At 38.2% G+C, this 20,224-nt stretch overlaps 2 protein-coding genes across 3 annotated transcripts; one reads left to right on the top strand and one right to left on the bottom strand.

The window, feature by feature from the left end:
• Positions 1–5,669: 5,669 nt before the first annotated feature.
• LOC133308708 (protein KINESIN LIGHT CHAIN-RELATED 3-like) lies at positions 5,670–10,768 on the bottom strand. Of its 2 annotated transcripts, none has more exons than XM_061509387.1 (3): positions 10,517–10,768; positions 7,829–9,876; positions 5,670–6,175 (listed from the first exon to the last, which is right to left on the bottom strand). In XM_061509387.1, the coding sequence occupies exons 2-3, from the start codon at positions 9,850–9,852 to the stop codon at positions 5,965–5,967; spliced, it is 2,235 nt and encodes a 744-aa protein (XP_061365371.1). In that variant the 5' UTR covers positions 9,853–9,876; positions 10,517–10,768; the 3' UTR covers positions 5,670–5,964. The 2 variants fall into 2 exon arrangements, with proteins under 2 accessions (XP_061365371.1, XP_061365372.1); XM_061509388.1 differs by having other exon boundaries at positions 7,829–9,861; positions 10,517–10,570.
• A 6,544-nt stretch (positions 10,769–17,312) lies between these two features.
• LOC133308706 (uncharacterized) lies at positions 17,313–18,010 on the top strand. Its single transcript, XM_061509385.1, has 2 exons — positions 17,313–17,438; positions 17,546–18,010. Exons 1-2 carry the CDS (start codon positions 17,313–17,315, stop codon positions 18,008–18,010), a joined length of 591 nt encoding a protein of 196 aa, XP_061365369.1.
• Positions 18,011–20,224: the final 2,214 nt, after the last annotated feature.

The raw sequence follows: 20,224 nt of genomic DNA, 5'->3' as shown, positions 1-20,224 counted from the left end.
CCTATCCTAACTGCATTAGCTAAGATGCAGGCGGCTAGACAAGCTGAACAGGAGGCCACTAGAGCGGCTAACCTGGCTATGATGGATGTCATTAGAGAGACAAACCGGAAAGCCATTGAAGATGTATTAGAGGCGAATCGACTGGCGTATATGACCATGGTACGAGTTGTATTGGGGGACATGATATTTGGTTGTCATGACAACCAACATCCTCCACTACCACCAACTCCATCCCCACATCAGTTTTGGAGTGGAGTTAGAGGGATGCTAGTTGGGAATGAATCCTCGCTGCTTAAGTGCATCCCGTGTGAAAAGACTCATATGGGTACTTGCTGGCAAGGACAAAAAATATGTTTCAGATGTGGCAAGCCAGGTCACCTTATCAAAAGACGCGCTACCAAAGCGGAGCGAGCTGCAGGAGTACAAAATGTTACAGTATGTTGCATGGAGAGGATAACTGGATCAACATCTAAGGACTTCGAAACTTGCATTCAGCAAGGCTGTGATCTCGAGAAGATTCGTGTGAACCACGAGGCAAAGAAAGTCAAAGAATCTGAGGCTAAGGGAATTAGTAGTTTCACTTCCTGGAGGGATAGGAAGTTTGGAGGCAAAGGTAAAGGGAAGCAGCTACAGGCCAAAAAACTGTGCAACGAATTCAAGAGGTCTACTACTCAGGCAGAAAACTTTGTTAGACCTTCGACTATCCCGAAGTGTATAGGTTGCAAGAAGGAGCATTTGGGACGCTGTGCTTCGGGTGAGCTGATATGCTTCAAGTGTGGCAAGAAGGGCCACTACTCAAGAGACTGTTTTACACATGTCGCTAGTGCTGCGGTTGCTCTTGTGGTACCATCCCAGATGATTCCTGCACCACCAGAGACTGACCGAGTTTATATGTCGGATAGTCAGCAGACGGACAGAGCTCCGCACCTTGCGAGAGGTATAACTCGTGTTGTAGATACTTGGTGATGTATTGTTTGACTTAGGGACGACACACTTATATATTGCGAGTCCGATTGTTGTGGGGCTGAACTTTCCCATATTTGAGCTTTCTCTATCTCTGAGGGTTATTACCACTACGGGGAAGAAATGTGATGCTTCATCTAGTTATCTGGATATGGTATTTTCGTTGGATGGCCGAGACTACGTGGCAGATCTTAATCGTCGACCTATGGTCAACGTTGAGATCATTTGGGAACGGACTGGTTGTTGAGAAATTGTATGTTTAATTCTGTGTTGAATTATTGTGATTGCATAACATGATGTATGAATTATGTTTATACGTTGAATGTTGTATTGAAGTGTGTGATAATACGACCTGAGGAACTAGGTTGATTGAGTGGGTTGTTGGCCATCAGCGTATTATGGACTATCCCTGGAAGGGATGTATCCGAAGAGGGTGCCTCTGAGGAGTTTGATTGGACGCTCAGTTGATGTGTAATTCATTGAGTGGTCCTTGTGTACGAGGTACACTAGAGAATGGTATGCCTACTAGTTTCTTGGCCGATAACATATGTCATGGGTTTCCCTTTGGGGATTAGATCCTAAGAATGTTGACTCTTGGAAGTCCCATGAGGGCACCAATTTAAGTTTGACTCATCGGGTGATCCGGGTGCACGAGGTGCACTGATCAATCAATTTTAGTTTGCCTCATGGTATAATAATGCATTAAGAGACTTGAAATATGAGTTTAAACTCTACAACCACCAAGTGGTGGGATGAGTAAAATATGCGAAGACTGATATGCCTAGTTTGGCATGAGAGGTAAGATGCTTTATGCCATTACATGTCGTGATGGTGCTTTACTTCAAAAACGTAAAAGAAGATATCTTATTGCTGGTGAGTGAGGGACACTCTCTAGTCAGGTTTGTTGAGAATGTGAAATTCTCTTTTAGGAGTTAAGTGTGTAACACTTGGACTTTGTGGCAAGGCCACGCGCAATCTGACATATACGAGGTGAGTGTATGTACAATTAGTTTTGTGGGTTGAGTGGTCTCCATGATTCTAAGTTAACATGAAATTAGTGATCTGTTTCATATGTAGGTTGCATGTGAACACCACAAGTAGTACTAAGCATGAAGTAAATGTCATGAACTGTGTTAATACATTGACGTTGTACCATCCTTTATTGACTTTCGATTTTGCAGATGCCATGGAGATTGAGGTATGATGTTGTATGGAGTATATGAATTATTATGTTATTGCAATTGAAAATTTTGCAGGTGTACGTGAACTAAGGTACGTTACTATGTGAATTAGCATGATAGCTAACATGTATTGATTGAAATGAACATGATTATGATTTCGTACTATGAAAGGAATACGATTTTATATTGAGAATAATGATTTATAAAATTGTAAGTCAAGTTGCGGTTAGAGTCATATAATAGGACCTAAACTCACCCAAGTTATTGGGAGGAATAGAGAATGTATGGTCAGGCCACCTCTATTGATGAAGTGACTAATGATCCCAGGGAATCGAATGACTATGATATAATTGAGAAGTTTCGAGATCTGACAGTGACCTCTTTGTTTGGGGGTGCACTTCTCGAGATGGAGACTGTGAGAGTCGAGAATGAGCTTATGGAAAAGATCAAAGAGGCGCAAGTGCAGAGAGAGTGCCTTGATTATGTGAAGAACCAGGACGGTGTGTCTTGGAACGAGGATGGTTTGTTGACCTTTCAGAAGAGGATTGTAATTCCTCGAGGTACTCTGATGGAGGAGGTGATGACAGAGGCTCATAAGGGCCAGTTTACTGTTCAGCCTGGTGCTACAAAGATGTATCAAGACTTGAAGAGAAACTTCTGGTGGTCGGGCATGAAGAAAGACGTAGCTTTTTTTGTGGCCAAGTGTTTGATATGTCAGAAGGTGAAGATAGAACACCAGAAACCGTATGGTAAGCTTCAACCTCTTGAGGTACCACAATGGAAGTGGGAAAACATTTCCATGGACTTCGTAGTGGGATTGCTGAAGGCTTAGGCTGGTTGTGACTCTCTGGGTCATTGTGGACAAATTGACGAAGTCTGTCCATTTTCTTCTGGTGAAGGTGAGCTTCACTACTGAGCAGTTTCCAGACTTTATGTTTGCGAGATCATGAGGCTTCACGGGGTGCCCGAGAGCTATGATGCAAGGACACGAGACACGGGACACGACACGACACGCCGACACATTAATTCTAAAATATGTCATATTTTGACACGTTGGGACACGTTTTGATATTAAATAAAAATTTTAATATATATAATATAATTTATATTTAGTACATATAGGAGTTCATAATAAGTCATATAACCAATCAAATATTTAAATTTCATAACATAAATATAAATATAAATAATTTCTCATACTTTGTTAATTTTTCATGTCAAATTTCATAATAGAAAAAAATTAATTTATAAATTATTTCTTTTATATTTAGTTAACAAAATGAAATTAAGATTTAAAAAAAAAAAAACGTGTTCGAGTGTTGACCGCGTGTCGAAAGAAGTTGACTGCGTGTCCGAAAAACGTGTCGGGGAGTTGACCGCGTGTCCCCAAATGTGGACCGCGTGTCCGTGTCGAACACGTGTCCGACACGCAAAAAAATTTGCGTGTCCGTGCTTTCCAGACCGAGAGTATCTTCAGTGATAGGGACCTGAAATTCACATCTCGGTTCTGGGAGGCGCTGCAGGGAGCTTTTTGTACTCAGTTGAGATTGAGTACAACCTATCACCCTCAGACTGACAGACAGACTGAGAGGACCATCCAGACATTGGAGGACATGTGTGAGGGCTTGCACTTTGGAGCAACGTTCAGCATGGGATAGGTACCTGCCATTGGTTGAGTTTTCGTACAACAACAGTTTCCATACTAGCCTGGGCATGACACCCTACGAGGCGTTGTATGGTAGGATGTATCAGACTCCTACCTGTTGGTTTGAGGTTGGAGATCGCGAGTTATTTGGCTTGGACTTTGTCTAAGATACCACCCAGCAGATCCAGATGATTAGAGGGAAGTTGAAGCAGGCGCAGAATCGCCAGAAGAGCTATTATAATGTTAAGCATCGTCCACTGGAGTTCAGCGACGGTGAGCACGTGTTTGTGAGACTTTCACCTGTCACCGGTGTTGGTCGGGCCCTCGGAGTGAGGAAGCTTAGCCCAAGATTCATAAGGCCATACCAGATTCTTGGTAGGGTAGGCCTGTTGCCTACTGGCTTGCCTTGCCTCCGAACTTGGTCAACATCCACGACGTGTTTCACGTGTCTCAATTTTGGAAGTATATTGTGGATCCTTCGCACGTGGTGCAACCAGATGATGTGAAGGTTCAGGAGAACCTAAAGACTCCCATCGGACCACTCAAGATTCTCGATCGCGGCAAAAAGAAGCTGAGGAGCAAGAATCATTCTGATGGTCAAAGTGCAATGGACAGGAAGAACTCCTGAGGATCATCGTACACAACTATAAGGCTTTAGCCAATGGGGTGGTGTGTATGCACAGTGACATCATAATAGTAAGAGAGAGATTGGTCCATACTTGTGGTCTTTACCTCTTATTTATAGAGTTTACCTTAGGATTTGAACAATCTTGACTCCTTACTTCTTGACCTCAGTTGTTTTCTTGTATAACTGTCAAGTGTTTGTCTTTTATTAGGCTTTTTAGGCATATGGGCCTTATGTAGATCCATAACAACTCTAATAATTTTAACCGAGTTAGATTTTCCATTTGCCACCTGCAATTCTTTCTATTAAAAATATAAATATAAAAATCATTCACATACCTATACCTAATAGTTTATGCTTGCGAAAGAGTTAATTCATGATATAGTACAAGAAATTTTATGACTAAATGAATTAGAATTCAATTTTTAATGGCTTATTATTCTAATAAATATTTAAAAATAAAAATGTAATTATAGAAACTATCCATGTATATGAGGTAAAAAAATTACATCCCGGTTTTCTAACTCTCTTCTCATGTGATAGTACGGGTTGTCATTCATGAGGTAAATAATGATGTGCCAATTGAAAATGCTACTTCATACGTTGACTAAATGCAAGCTGAGAGAACAATCACTATGGAAATGGTTGTTTGAGATGAAATGAGGAACACGTTCAAAATTCATTTCTATAAGTCGATAAATTGTAGGGTTTTATAAGAGTTATGTTTCTTCAAAATATGCGGGTCCCACAAAATATCGTGTGTGTAAGAAATTTTTGTGATCATATTAAATAATGAATGCAAACTCCTAAATTGTATTATTCTCCTGAGCTTCCAAACAACGTTATCTTAGCAAGAGGCAGAAACAAGGATATTTCTGAAACAGTGAGGAAATAGTTATTTATATGGAGAAAATAAAACAAAGTGGCAATTGATATACATCGTGGATAGCAGTCCTAGCTTAATTCATTTTTTCAATTGCATTTTTCTTTTATTTTATAGGATATCATAGATTAACAGTAATTTGTTATACAAATTTATTTGTCCAAATGTTCTTTATTTTCTGACTTATAAAATAAAACACGTTTATATGATTTAATGACATTTTGCAGTGCCTCAGTTCTTTAGAATTGAATCATAATTTTAAGAAACAAAATAAAATAGCACACAACTCTTTGCTGAGAGGATGAAAGAAAATTTGTTATCCATTTCAATCATTATCAAAGTTCAAGTTGAAGAACCAACATAAGTATTCGTCAACCATTGCAACCATATGGGCAGTACACAAAAAGGGACGTATCTGTATATCATAATTACTTACATCATATGATACAAATAATACAACTTTTAATAATATTTTAGCATAAATTATTACACTCTTCAATCAATAATTTAACCCCATTAATTTTAACACACTAGAAACATTCAATTTTATAAATTAACGGTGTGAGAACATCTTCATCGCTTCTACTTTTTAGCTTGCTCCTCTGAGTTCTTGTAAAAGCATAGAAGCATCGAGTTGCTTTTCAGGAGTCATAGACAGACATCCTTATCAGGCCTCCATGACAAGGTTGTTTACAGTGCGACCATTGCCACCAAGAAGGTTCTCAAGTGAAGTGGCTTTTCTGCTACGAACTCTACCTGCTTCCTTCAACAACTCACCTAACCTTCTCTTCTCATCATCCACGTCAGGATTTGCTGTCCCAAGCTTCTGCTCCCTCGTATCAACAACGTACTCCAGAATTTGAATTGCATCATCCAGCCTGAAAGAGAAGATTAAACCCCATAAGGAGAAAAGAACTTCTACGCCTAACTAACCATATCATATCTTAGAAAATCTAAAACTCTTAAGTCATAAAGAAGGGCTTTTTGACCCTTATAACCTTTTATTAATAATTAATTATCAAATTGATCTTTATTATAAACTATTTCAAAAATTTAACCTCCTCAAAAAACATAACACCAATCTGCCCCTGTTTGACCGTTGACCACCAAGCCTACCCGGGTACACCCCTCTCTATCCGGGTATTTTTTGAAATTTTATGTCTACCCGGGTAGGTAGGGGATATATTTCTTGAGATCTGGAAAATTGCTTGAATTATTTATCCGGGTAGGGAGGGGTGTACCCCGGTAAATCTCGATGGTAGGATTTTTATATAACCTAGCAGCCCCCATTTTGGTTTGACTCTCCCACAGACACCATTCTTCTTGGCCAAGCAGTTACTGAGCAAGCAAGCTTGGTTTCATCAAGAAGCACAACGAACTATTCCTCTGGTTTCTATAAACTTTATTTTGGCAACGATATTGTTCTGCGCTTTCTTTTCAAAGGTTCTACACTATCCAGCGTGTACTGGCCAGAACCGTGGAAACTTCCAGTTGATGCAGGCAGATCCACCTACAATGTAACAAAAATCGCTGTCCTAGATTCATTTGGCCATTTCACATCCTCTGATGGGTTCCAAATCTTTTCCACCGATTATGGCATGAAATTGTATAGACGACTCACGATGGATTCTGACGGCAACTTGCGTATCTACAGCTTCAATGAGAACCACAAGATGTGGGAGGTATCATGGCAAGCTATTTCACAACCATGTACTGTTCATGGTCTTTGTGGAGCTAAGAGTATGTGCACTTATGATCCCGTTTATGACAGATTTACCCGGGTACACCCCTTCCTATCTGGGTAAATAATTCAAGTAATTTTTCAGATCTCAAGAAATATACCCGAGTACACCCCTCCCTATCCGGGTAGGCATAAAATTTTAAAAAATACCTGGGTAGGAAGGGGTGTACCCGGGTAGACTTGATGGTCAACGGTCAAACAGGGGCAGATTGGTGTTATGTTTTTTGGGGAGGTTAAATTTTTGAAATAGTTTATAATGAAGGTCAATTTGATAATTAATTATTAATAAAAGGTTGTAAGGGTCAAAAAGCCCATAAAGAAGCAATAGATTCCATATCCTGTCCATAAACATCCATCTCCCCACTCATTAATAGGTAATTGTTTTTTCTTCCAGATTAGTAGTTACAAAGGTCTAAGAAGGTGAATCAGACCTTTTTTTCTGTTGCAGAGAAGATGAACTTCTCTTAATTTATCTTTGTTCAAGTTGCTATGAAAGGTCAAGGGGAAAGTAAATGCAATCTCAAACCTAGCAGTCTTGACTCTTTACTATGAATGCCACAGTGAAAATCAGTCATTATATTCACATAAGTGGCATTACTAGATTAGTTATATTCATATGAGTGACATGAATAGATTAAACAGCCTATTAATATATAATTTAACCTACTACTATTAGCCTGCTTCGCATAATACCACAGTAAATTGAAAGTACTGCAAATGCTCTTACAGTGAAAAAATATTTGCAAATATAACAGGGAATAACCCGATAAGGAACACCAAAAGTGGATACCTGCCAATTGCATCGTATGTGCCAGCAAGATTACTATACACCCCAAGCGTTTCAGGGTGATACGGTCCGTACTCCTGTTCCAAAATACTCCTTGCTTCTTCAAATAATTCTGTAGCCTCACTTAAGGCAAAACGCTGCACACAGGCAAGTCCCATTTGATTAAGAGCAATTCCAAAAAAGGATGATTTCTTCTCTCCAATAGCACGAAGCTTTGAGGTAGCATTCTTCAAAGTGTTGTATGATTCACTATAGTTCCCCAACATGTAGTACACGACCCCCATCTGAGCTTCAATTCCTGCAATTGTGCTTTGTTGACCAGGGGCATCATTATATATCTCTAGTGCTCTCTGCAGTAACTTGAGTGCCTGTTCAAGCTCATTCATTGACTCATAGATAGCTGAAATATTCGTAAAACCACTAGCAATCTCCTCTGGAGGAACTCCAGGCATTGGATTCTCATATATTCTATGTGCACTCTCGCAATATGATTTTGATTCCCTCAACTTCCCTATCTTGTTATACACGTCAGCCAAACGTACAAATACTGATCCCACTGCTGGATGATTCTCTCCTTTGCTGGTCTTGAAAACTGTTAGAGCTTTCTGATATGCGAAGACAGCCTCATCATATCGAGACAAGGATAAGTATGTGTCTCCAATGCTGCAGTCAACAGATGCCACTTCAGCTTCCTGGCCATTTGCTACCATTGCCATGCTGGCTAAAACAAGATGCTCAAGAGCTGCTTCATGATTTCCCTTTGTTTCACATATAAGGCCCATGAGCCTCCTATCAGCTGCCTCTTCAATAGATGGGGCTGAACTATTTGCTTTATGAATGTCAAGAGCCATGTGACAAAGCCTCTCTGCATCATCAAATAGCAAAGCTTGAACATTAGCTTCAGCCACGTACCGACAAGTTTCACCAACTCTTGGGTCTGTTTCTCCCAAAACCTGCCTCTGGACTTCAAACCCAGCGTTGTAGCACATAATTGAATTCTCAAGCTGGCCCAGCATAGCATAGGTGTCTCCCAGTTGCATGTGACCGGCAAATTTAGCAAGGGCATGCTGTTGACTTTCCCCGATAACAGGAATCTCAATTGAGCGCTCAAGAATTGGAATTGCCTCGTGGTATTGACCCAAGCTGCAATATATTGCTGCCGTAACATGTAAACACATAACCAGCTCCAAACTCGGTTTCCCATTTCCATACTTCTCAAACAGTTTCATGGCTTCAAGAGCTGACTCAAGAGCTTTATGTGGATTATCTCCTGACGAAATCAGATCTCTTGCTTGCTTTAGCAATATTGGTGCCCGCTCTGGTCTATCTAGTGCTGATTCAGCCGTATTCTCAACTCGATTTTGTGAAACTGACTTTCTCAAGGGAGAATTCTTTGATTTCTTTGCACCAGTAACTCCTGTAATTTGTTTTGTCAAAGGCTTATCATTCTTTCTCTCAATAGGAGGTTTTGCAGGAGGACTTTTTCCCTTGGGTCTTGATTTAGGTGAAGTAACAGGAACCAACTCTGAGTTCGATGCTTTGACAGGTTTTTCTGAGGAAACAGAAGTTGAAGTTGCAGTTCCAATCTCATCCACCTTATCCAACTTCTTATCATTGGATAAACTACCCGTTCCAGAAGATGTTTCACTACTGGAACACACTCCAGGCCCTTTTTCCACCTCCACTTCCTCTTCCATTATCTCCACCTCCCTCATCCGTCCTCCAACTAGATGGTGCAATTCCGAATCAATTCTAGACTCATCACCATCAGATCCAAAACTTTTCCTTGAGGGTGACTGATCAGAACTCTGCATATCACATACATTTTCATAAAGTTGCTCAATTGAGGGCTCAACCACCCCATCAACCGCGAAATTCGGACCAACACTCTGGCGTCTTTGTGGACTCAGGGAAGTCCTCGGGGACTTGATTGGAGTTAAGGCTTCCTTAGTGGGGGAATGGATCCCATTCATTTCATTAGCTCCTCCATCATCACGAACTCCATTTGTAACAATTCCCGGCATCATTAATTCTTTCTGGTACCAAAAATCCTAAGAGAACCAATATCAAACACGTGATCTACAGAATAAATACTACACACAACAGATCCAAGCAAGAGGAAGCGATCCCCACACACACATACACAGACAAAAAGAAGAGTAAAACGCGCGTTCTTAGATAATTTATAGGTCATTCTAAGCTATAAGAATAAGAAACAGAGAAAGGAAATGCAACCGAGTATGTTACACAAATGGTAACAATACATTAATGCGTTTTACTATTCAAATAGCAAATATATAATGGTTACGAAGCCAATATCAGCTCAAATCACAAACCACTATTTGCAAAAGTCAAAATTCTTCATCTTTGGTCCCTTCTATTTCCCTCCTATCAGGGATAATCACAAAATGCCCATTGAATCTTAAAAAACTAAGTCAGAAATAATTAACAAAAAACAAAAACAAAAAACGCAGAACCAACGATGTCACACACACCCAAAAAAGAAAAATTAGGAATCCGATTGAACAGAAAGCGAATAATATATAATATAAAGGCAGAGAAAATAATGGGGTTCTTTTCTTTTTGCTCCAAATAATCTTTCCCCCTTGTTTGTATTAAGAGGCATAAAAATTAATTGTTTGAAACCAAAAGAAGAAGAAGAAGAAGAAGAAGAAGGGAAGGCTCACATACCTTAAGAATGAGGCATGGGTGAAGAGAAACAGAGAGATTGTCGGTTGCAGAGAGACAGAGATGTGAATATGTATTTATAGGTAAGGAATGAACAAAACACTCAATGTTTTGTATTAACCAGAGAGAGAGAGAGAGAGAGAGAGATTTGAACGAATGAAACAGAGACCCCAATGGAGGTGGTGGGGGCAAAATGGGGAATTCAGGTTCAATTTAATAATAAATAATTTAAGAAGAAACAAATAAGGAAAAAAAATGAGGATATGTTTTGCAGAACTCGAATGTCAGAAATAGGAGGGAACCAAACCAAACACGACTTCTCCTCATACCTTACAACGCCGTCCGTTTACTATTCTCTCTGTTTTTATCCTTTTGTCAACCCATCGTCATCATGCCCACGTGTCATTCCGCTACTTCTTTGTTCCGTCTTGACCATTATGCCCCTTTGAAATATGCGCAACTGCACAAGCACGAAGACATATCTGGTCTTTTTACTTTTTTAAGAAAAATAATATTATATGTTCAAGGATTTGTTTATTATTAAAAAAATTGGTAAAGGACTGAATACTTGTTCAATAATTATTTAATTTGATTTTAAAATTAGATTTAGTTTTAGAAAAGAGTTATTTTATATAATAAAAATAAAATTATAAATGAAACTTACATACAAGAGAAGAAAAAAGAAATAGAGATAAGGTGTATAGAAAATTTTATAATAATTCTTTCTAATCAACTTCCATCATTCCTTTTTATTTACGAATTTATCTATCGGATGCGATGGCTGTGGTTGGAAAATAGGTCAGTCATGTAGACCGCCGGTCACACTCAAAAAAGTACGTGCCTCCTTTATAACCTCACTCTTAAGCTTTTTAATTTCTTTAACAATTTGAGCATCGATTAATGTCAAGGAGATCCAAGTGAAAAGAGAGAGAGAGCGGAAAAATATTGTGTTTTCTTAGAATGATACGTACAATGAATCAATTGAAATATTTTCAAAAAAATAATCTTGCAGAAGGAGAAGAAGACATTGTAAAATGTGGGATCCATTAATTTTTTTTTTTCTTTCTTCTGATTTCACTTTCTCACTCCTTATTGTTGTATTTGTAGGGGGGGAAAAATCCTTGTAACATGGGATATAAATCCCAATAGCTTTTTGAAGAAAAAAAAGGATGAAGATTGATTTTTGAAATATATATTTCTTATGTTGTACTAGACAAAATTATCTTATACATACACAAAAAAATGAATAAATTTATTAAGGAAAAGAAAGAGAAAGAAAAAAATAGCTCATTAACTTTTTTATATATGCATGACATAATTTTATTTTGTACAACATAGAAAATATATTTTCCTTAGGAATCTTGACTGACTTATCCACTTTTTGAGTTTGTCCCGCGATTAGAGAATTGTTGAAGTCATCACAATCTATTGGTGAATAGTGTAAATTTTTAGCAGAATTTAAAATAAGAAAGAGAAGAGAAGAGAGTGAATACTGAGATGTATATGTAATAGATTTGGGCAAATAATAATGACAAAGCGCTTATATGTGCTGTACTTGGTTGATTGCGCTCTCTATTTTAGGGAGGGAATGGGCAACGCATTAAGTGAGCACGCCGGTAGCATGTGAAGGGAATAACTAAGCGTCACCGCGTGCAGTTGCATAACAATAACGTAAACTGTAAATATTGTTTGCATACGATGGGGAGAATTATATTTTAAGATCCCAGAACTATTATTAGCATGTGGCTACTTTTACACTTGAAAACGAAATCGTACTTTTCTTGTTTGCTTTTAATAAACATTATGGTAAAATCATAATGGCAAACTGAGTTTTAAACTTTACACTGATCAACAATTACTTGATTTAGTATTCAATGAATATTGTGGCCATAATAGAACAACCTATATTCCTTGTTCTTGGTTATGGGTATAATTCAAATCCATTACTCAATTATTGATCATCCTTTTTAAGTAGATCTCTCCAGAATTATTCAAGTCCCGTTTAATTATTTGGTACCATTTGGCAATTGGCAGCAAAGCCCCACCTTCCTTTTTCTATTGTTTCGACTTTCAATTGTCCATTGTGTTGTGTGCATCATAGTTGAAATGCGAGACCTAGGTCATAAAGTCGGCAAATTTCAGGTTCATAGTCGTTGCTTTCATGACGTGTTAGAAAATCATCACCGAGATTGGAAAAAAAAAATAAACGAGTCAAATATGTTATTAAAAATTATTATGATGATTGTATTGTATCCAAAAAAAAATTATTATTATGATTTGTTCACCTAAAAACACCGATCTAGTTATTACTGTTTAGTCATATTATTTGGAGGAAACCTTCTGTCATTTTCTGTTCTTTTTTTAGCCTTTCTACGTTGGGGTCATAGAGTTTTTTTTTTCTTCCTGGTTATGCTTCATTTTTATTTTTATGTTTCCTCACTTTAGCTCCGAAGAAGGATCACAAATTTTTTCAATGCAATTTTGCTATTTTAAATCAGTCAAATCCGGATATGGATCCACTACAATAAAAATAAAAAATAAAAAATTTGCATGTTGTGCAGATACTCATTTAATGACTCACATTTGTTAAATTATATTTATAATTTTCATAAAAAAATTTATTTTTTTAAGGCGTTGATTTCTCATTGTTATTGGTCTATGAAAGGCCAATATTATATGAAGTCCAATAAAGGGCGGCATAAAAGGAATCATACAAATAAGGAAGAGAATCTCTTATTAATAATGATCCTATGGAGACAGCAAGGTAATTGGACTTCAGCTCTTAGATAAGCCACCAAAGGTCCAAAACGACGCTATCCATAGGTAAACTATATAAAAAAGAGGTAAAATCTACGGGTACAAATCTAATCTCTCTCTTACTATTATGTTGTCATTGTGCACACACACCACCTCATTGGAAAATGTCGTTCATATTCGTGCACAGTGATCTGCAACCTTAAGGATATTTCTTTCATAGATATCTTAGAGAGCACCAGATCAAAGAGCAATTCACTAATCTTTGATTAGACACTTTTGTCACTCAAACAAAACATTGGCGCTATCTGTGAAAAAAGTAGATTTTTTCTACTCCCACAACCAACATGGTAAATACGAGAAGCAGCCACCAGCAACCACCGTTCCCACCAGCTAGGTTGCCACTGCCAGCAAACCTAGTATTGAAGGAGCAACATGCAAATGAACTGAATATCAGCAATGAATAGGATGTGATCTCGGTTTTTGTAAGAATCTGCACCGTTAATTAAGGAAGTTAATTAATTAATTGTGTGAAATTAGAAAATAATTCCATAATTGACCCTAATAATTATGATAAGGCTTAAATAATATTGGTAAGTGATTAATAATGCTGAAAGTCGCTTTTCTGACGAAAAGTGCAGATACCGGTTCTGCTACTCGGTATAAATGCGTACCGATGAAGTATCCCGGAAAATTATGAAAAGTGTGTATATGTCACTAGAGTAATATATAGGACTTGTAAAACGAGTTTCAAGTTAAAATAATGAGAACTGGTGCCAGAACTGATACTGGCTATGAAAAATCGTATACCGGAAAGGTGCTGCGAAAAATAAAATAAAATAAAAATATGATAAATCTTAGAAAAATGAGTATGTTCAGAATCCAAAATTTGGGATTAAAATGCTAAGCGTAGCTATTAGTGGTAATACAGTGTGTTGACACTTAAATCGGCTATATATACTCATTTTGGCCCAAAACCCTAAGCCATAATCATTTTATATGTGACCCTTGGTGCTGACCAGCTTTCTCCACTGTTCCATTGTCTTCCTCCCTCCATTTGGTGAGCCAAGCGGCCATTCTCTTCCCAATCTCCTCTTTGAATCACCTTAGATGTTGTGAACTAGTCTTGAGAGGTTGAGAGGCACCATTTTCCTGAGTGTTCAGCCACTGCTTGTGAGAGTTAGAGAGCTGAGCTCCTTGGCTTGTGTGGTTGAAGCCATTTTCTTGGTGGTTGGTACTCCAAGAAGCTATCTTTGTGAAGAAAGGACCTTGCTTTGTTGTCATTTTCGTTTCCTTGCAAAGTCAGAACTGTGGGGACTTGGTGGTGAGCTCCAAGAGCTTTCCTTTCTCTGTTTTGAGCTATTGGTAAGTTCCACCAACCTTTGATCATGAGTTAATAGTTAAAAATGAAGTCTTGATGCATGTAATAAGATAAAGTTGATAACTTAAGGTTGGGTAAGGTTAAACACACCTTAAAATGCATGTTTAAGCTTCTGTAATCGGTAAAAGTCGAACCTTTGGATTGATATCTCGTGAAATGCAGAATCTGAGTTCTACCGCGAAATATCCGGATATTGGGTTATAAATATCCGGATATGGATATCCGGATATTGATATCCGGATATGGGGTTCTGAATATCCGGATATTGCAAGACAGATATCCGGATATTGTTCGGATATGCCCCCGACATATATCCGGATATTCTGGGTTTTCGAAGAACAGTAGCTGCATTGTTCATACAGAACTGTGTTTTGGGTTTGTGGACCCTAGATTGATGAAGTGGGACTTCTGTAATGATTAAACTAAGTCAGAATCAAGTGATTACGGGCTTGTACAGATTGTGATTGTGCTGTGTGTGGACTTTGAGCTTGTGTGGACTCTTGGCTTGGATAGCTAGCTTGCAAGGTAAGCTCTCATGTCCTCCGTTTAGCCTTTTTTTGTTCCACCATGTCCCATGGGGGGATGATTTATATGCATGATGTGTTTTCATGTATTGTTTTATTGAAATGCTATTGAGGTGTTAAGTGCAAATGCCTTATGATATGTATGTGGTGTTCGCTTAGACGGGTTGTAATCCTGTGGGCAGGTACAACATGGGCGCGTACTGTGTGGGTAATAGACGTATTCCTGCACTTCTCTGATCAGTAGAATATTTATAACACACATGACATGATTATCTGTTGCATTGCACTGGTTTTGGAACTGATATTGAATTATTGCTTTTAGAACTTATATTGCACATGTAAGTGAGCTTGGGGTGGAAGATCCTTGAGGACCCCATGTCTTACTGATATTTCTGTTTAGAGATCTCACCCTACATTTGGGGCGCTTATTTCAGGTTCAGGTAACTTGGGGGCTGATGCCTCTGGCTGAAGGAGGTCGGAGCTTAGTTGATTTATATATGTTGTATGCTGACATGACTGGATATTGGATTCTGTTTATGTTTTCTGTCATTATATGATTATTGAGCTGAGACTCTTTGTGGGCTTTGTTGCCTTATTTGGTGAGCATGGGGTTTGTCTATGCCACATTGATGATTAGTATGTTATTGTTGAGTTGTATAAACTATCAGGGTTTGTCCGGTCTACGTGTTGTAGTTCCGTGGCTAGAGACACATTTATGTCATATATATTTATGAGGTATTTCAGTTAGCTGTTTATTTGCAATTTACATACAGTGATGTTTTGAAATGATTAAGTAATCAAGTTGGTAATTGATAATGATGTCATGATAGAAAAGAAAAATAATATTCCGCATTTTAATTAAGCGTGGCTTAATACGATGGCATGTTAACAAACCGGGTATACACGGGATGTTACAGATTTGGTATCCACGCCTACTGCAATCCAGAACATTCAACAACTCGGTCCAGTGCAATCCCCACCAGTCAGAGATGCAGACCAGCATATAACCCAGACCGCTGTGAATGCAGTTTTACAGCGAATGTATGAGATAAAGCATGGTAACGAGCTTCAGAGGCAGCAAGATGCTCAAAGGATTCGAGATCTGGAGGAATGTTTACTTCATATGAGAAACCTCAAACCAACTATTAGACAAATCAGAGATGATCCAAGCAGAAGAGTTGACACGAATCAACGAGTTGAGCCTCATCAAGATGGAGATCATCTCACAAATATGCATGTCAGAGGACGAACCAATCAAGAAAATATGAGTTGGGGTGTGAACGTAGATGGAGCCCGGGATGAAAGGAATAACCAGGATATACTTGATGGTGGCAGGAATAGAAATGTAGTTTAAAACATGACGCATGTCGGTCGTACTGAGGTTGGCATATACAGGAGAAAATATCATAGAGGGGAAATATAATAATAGTCTTTTTACGGATAAGATAGTTGAAGCATCTTTCCCAGAAAATTTAAATCTAGCAGAGTTGATGAAATATGATGGAAGCCAAGATCCACAAGTTCATATTTATGCATTTGATACAGACATGTATATAAAAGGGATTGATAAACCATTAATTACAAGATTGTTTGCAACAACTCTGACGGGAGTCGTACAAACATGGTTCTAAACATTACCAGCGAATTCAATCGAATCATTTGAAGAATTCGGCAGCAGATTTTTGTTAAATTTTGCCACGAGTAAAAAGGAGCCGAGATCAGAATTTTCCTTAGGCATGATCAAGCAACAACCTGGTGAAACACTTCAGAAATATCTGGATCGCTTTAACGCCGCAAAACTTGATGTTCCAAGGTTGCAGGAGAATGTACATGTGCATCTGATTATGGCCGGGTTATATGGATCATCCAGGTTGGTGAAATCCATTTACAAAGTCACGATCAGGTCATTAGTGGAATTCGAAGCTCAATCCAAGAAATACTTGGAGCTGGAGAAGATGGAGTTAGTTAATGTTGCTGCAAAGGAGGCTGATGGACGAATTCTAAGAAGAAGAAGCCCTGGACGAAAAGATTAACCCGAAAATAGAAGACAAACCGAGTTTCGGGGGAGAAACTCGAATTAATAACCACTGAGATAAAGGTATGAAAACTACGCCCCACTCAATATGCCAAGATCCCAAATATGGAAATAAGTTGCATTAACCGAAATGGAGAAAGTGGAGAGGCCTACGGGTTAGATCGACCAAGATACTGCACATTTCATGATGGACCCGGACACACTATTGATGAATGCTGGGACTTGAGAGATGTAATAGAAAAATATGTCAATGAGGGCAAGTTGCCCCACTACCTAATTAGGATACAAGGTTGGAAAAATAACAAAAGAAAGAAGTGGGGTCGGAATTTAAACAACAGCCCGGTAGGAGAAAGAAGCAGACTGAAGATAACAAGGGCAAAAAGGCAAAGTCTAATAGTAATGAATTCCTAGAGTCTGAGTTCGAGTGTAATGTGATCAATAGAGCATTGGGCGGTAGAGGAGAGTCGTCAAGTGTTAGAAGGAAATACCTCAGAGAAGTACTCTCAGTACGAGAACGGGAAAAATTTAAAGAAGATTCTAGCAAGCCAGAGCCCCCACTCCTGTACTTCACCAAAGAAAAGCTGAGAGATGTTGTGATGGGACATGAAGATGGATTAATCATTACCAATACCTTGGTAAACTATTGTGTCAAGAAGATATTCGTTGATCCTGGTAGTTGTGCTGACATTCTCCTCTGGGATGCATTCAAGAGAATGAACGTAGATGAAGAAGATTTGAAGCCATGTAAAACCATGTTGATAGCCTTTAATGGAGAAAAAAACCCCACTAAAAGGATATATTGACCTTAGACTGATTTTGGGGACAAGAGAGTCTTTTAAGTCGGAAAGGGTAAGGTTCGTTGTAGCCTACTTTTCATACATGTACAACATAATTTTGGGGAGACCAACTATTCACAAATAGGATATGCTCGTATCTACCAAATATCAAAAGTTGAAGATGAAAAGCAATAGAGATAAAGTGATCACCACCAATGGGGATAAAAAAGAATCACGCGAATGTTATTTCAAATTCGTGAAGGATATTGAAGGTGGACTGTCTTCCCCACCCAAGATTCGAGTTGGAGATAGAGCAGCGGGAAGAACAAAAACTCACCAACAGGGAAAGCCGGTCAACATGGTTGAACTTGATATGAGAGAAGAGAATGTGACGCCAATACCAAAACCATATGGTGAATTAGAATAAATTCCTCTAAGCGAAAAACCTAGTCAAACAGCCAAAATAAGCAAAGCGCTTGAACCGAAAATGAAGACGAGGTTGATATAATGCTTAAGAAACAACAGAGATGTATTCGCATGGAAGTTGACTGAAATACCCCGGATAGACCTAAAGTCTTGCTATCACAAATTATCTTTTTATCCCGGTTCTAAATTGGTTGCACAGAAAAAGAGAAAGCTTGAACCAGAAATATGGTAGGTATTAGAAGAACACGTAAAGGAACTGTTGGAGGCTGAATTCATAAGGAAAATACAATATACCACATGGCTGGCTAATATAGTCATGGTAAAGAAACCCAGCGAAAAATGTAGATTCTATACGGATTACACCGATCTTAATAAGGTGTATCCAAAGCACACTTATCTAATGTCAAATATATATCAACTTGTTGATAGTTCATCCGGGTTCCAAATGTTATCATTTATGGATGCTTACTCCAAATACAGCCAGATTCATTTACACCTAAATGACCAGGAGAAAATTGTCTTTATTTCAGAAAAAAAAAAATTATAGCTACAATGTCATACCCTTTGGATTGAAGAATTTCGGGGCGACATATCAAAGGATGATGAACCGAGTTTTTGAGGACCAACTCGGCAAGAATGTTGAAGTCTACATTAACGATATGACTGTTAAATCAGTAGAACTTGGAGCACATATGCAAGATTTGGAGCAAACTTTTCACAAGCTTCAAACTCATCATATCAGGTTAAATCCAGCAAAATGCACTTTTGGGGTCCCTGCTGAAAAGTTTCTAGGCTTTATGCGAACTCACAAGGGTATCGAAGCAAACACGAAAAATGTCGAGCTGTGCTTGAAATGCAATCATCAAAAAATAAAAAAAATATAGAACAGTTGACGGGAAGGTATCACACACCTCATTTGGAGTTCTATAGCTCTAGTTATAACCGATTGAAGTTGCACAAGCAAAACTGCCAACCAACCCAAAACATAGCACCAAACATCACTCATCATTTCTGTGATTTTGGATAATATACTCAACCAATTACTTTCAAATTTTTATACAGAAAACTAGACACCTTGGGCTTTAATTTGATATATCATGCGCCTAATTTGAGTAAGAATTGAAGGAGCAAAAATTTGTCAAAGTCACAGACCTGAACAGCCCCTGCACAGGGCCTCTTTGGGTATCCTCACTCAATCGGACCTACAAGACGCTACATAGCTTCAAATGGTATCAAATTTTGGCACAATATAACTGACATCTCAAGATTCAAAATTATATATGACACGTCTCTATTAGACCTCTATGGAGGGTGATATGCTCTCCCGAAGTTAGCCTAAAAACTTCTTATTTATTATAAATTTTGACAGCATCTCCTTTATTTATTTAACATATCTCACTTTATCAAAAGTGTGTTCTAAGCATCAAATGGTGCCTAATTGACAAGGGTGGCACACAAGGACCAACAATGTCTTGGTGTTCTTACAACCATAACAATTTACATCATTATAATTACTTTACAATCCATTGCTTAACTTCATTAAGACTTAAAAATCATTACAATCATATAATTTACATCATTACATGCATTCTTAACAATTGACATATAAAATCATAACCTAAAATAGGTCTATTGTCCTTCCATCACATACATGCTTTACAATTTACACAAGGTCCATAACGCTTCAATTACAATTATCCAAATGTAAATACAAATAATTACATAAATGCTAGACTTAGCCAAAATAATACTACATGAACAACAAAAGCATGAAATAGATAACTCATGCAACCCAAATGTTTATGCACTAAGTCT

This window comes from Gastrolobium bilobum, unplaced genomic scaffold (genome assembly GCF_033153095.1).
Source record: "Gastrolobium bilobum isolate Gb01-03AN ecotype WA unplaced genomic scaffold, APGP_CSIRO_Gbil_v1 utg14120, whole genome shotgun sequence".
NCBI lineage: Eukaryota > Viridiplantae > Streptophyta > Magnoliopsida > Fabales > Fabaceae > Gastrolobium > Gastrolobium bilobum.
The sequence above is the reverse complement of the archived record's forward strand: the minus strand, read 5'-3'. Positions and strand labels throughout refer to the sequence as shown.

Bases quoted from the DNA above. Each gene is read 5' to 3' on its own strand.
- LOC133308708 (XM_061509387.1), bottom strand. From the start codon at position 9,852: ATGATGCCGGGAATTGTTACAAATGGAGTTCGTGATGATGGAGGAGCT. The intron at 6,176-7,828 runs GTATCCACTTTT...CTTCTCTTTCAG, and splicing joins ACATACGATGCAATTGGCAG to GCTGGATGATGCAATTCAAA.
- LOC133308706 (XM_061509385.1), top strand. From the start codon at position 17,313: ATGGAAATAAGTTGCATTAACCGAAATGGAGAAAGTGGAGAGGCCTAC. The intron at 17,439-17,545 runs GTAATAGAAAAA...TTTAAACAACAG, and splicing joins AATGCTGGGACTTGAGAGAT to CCCGGTAGGAGAAAGAAGCA.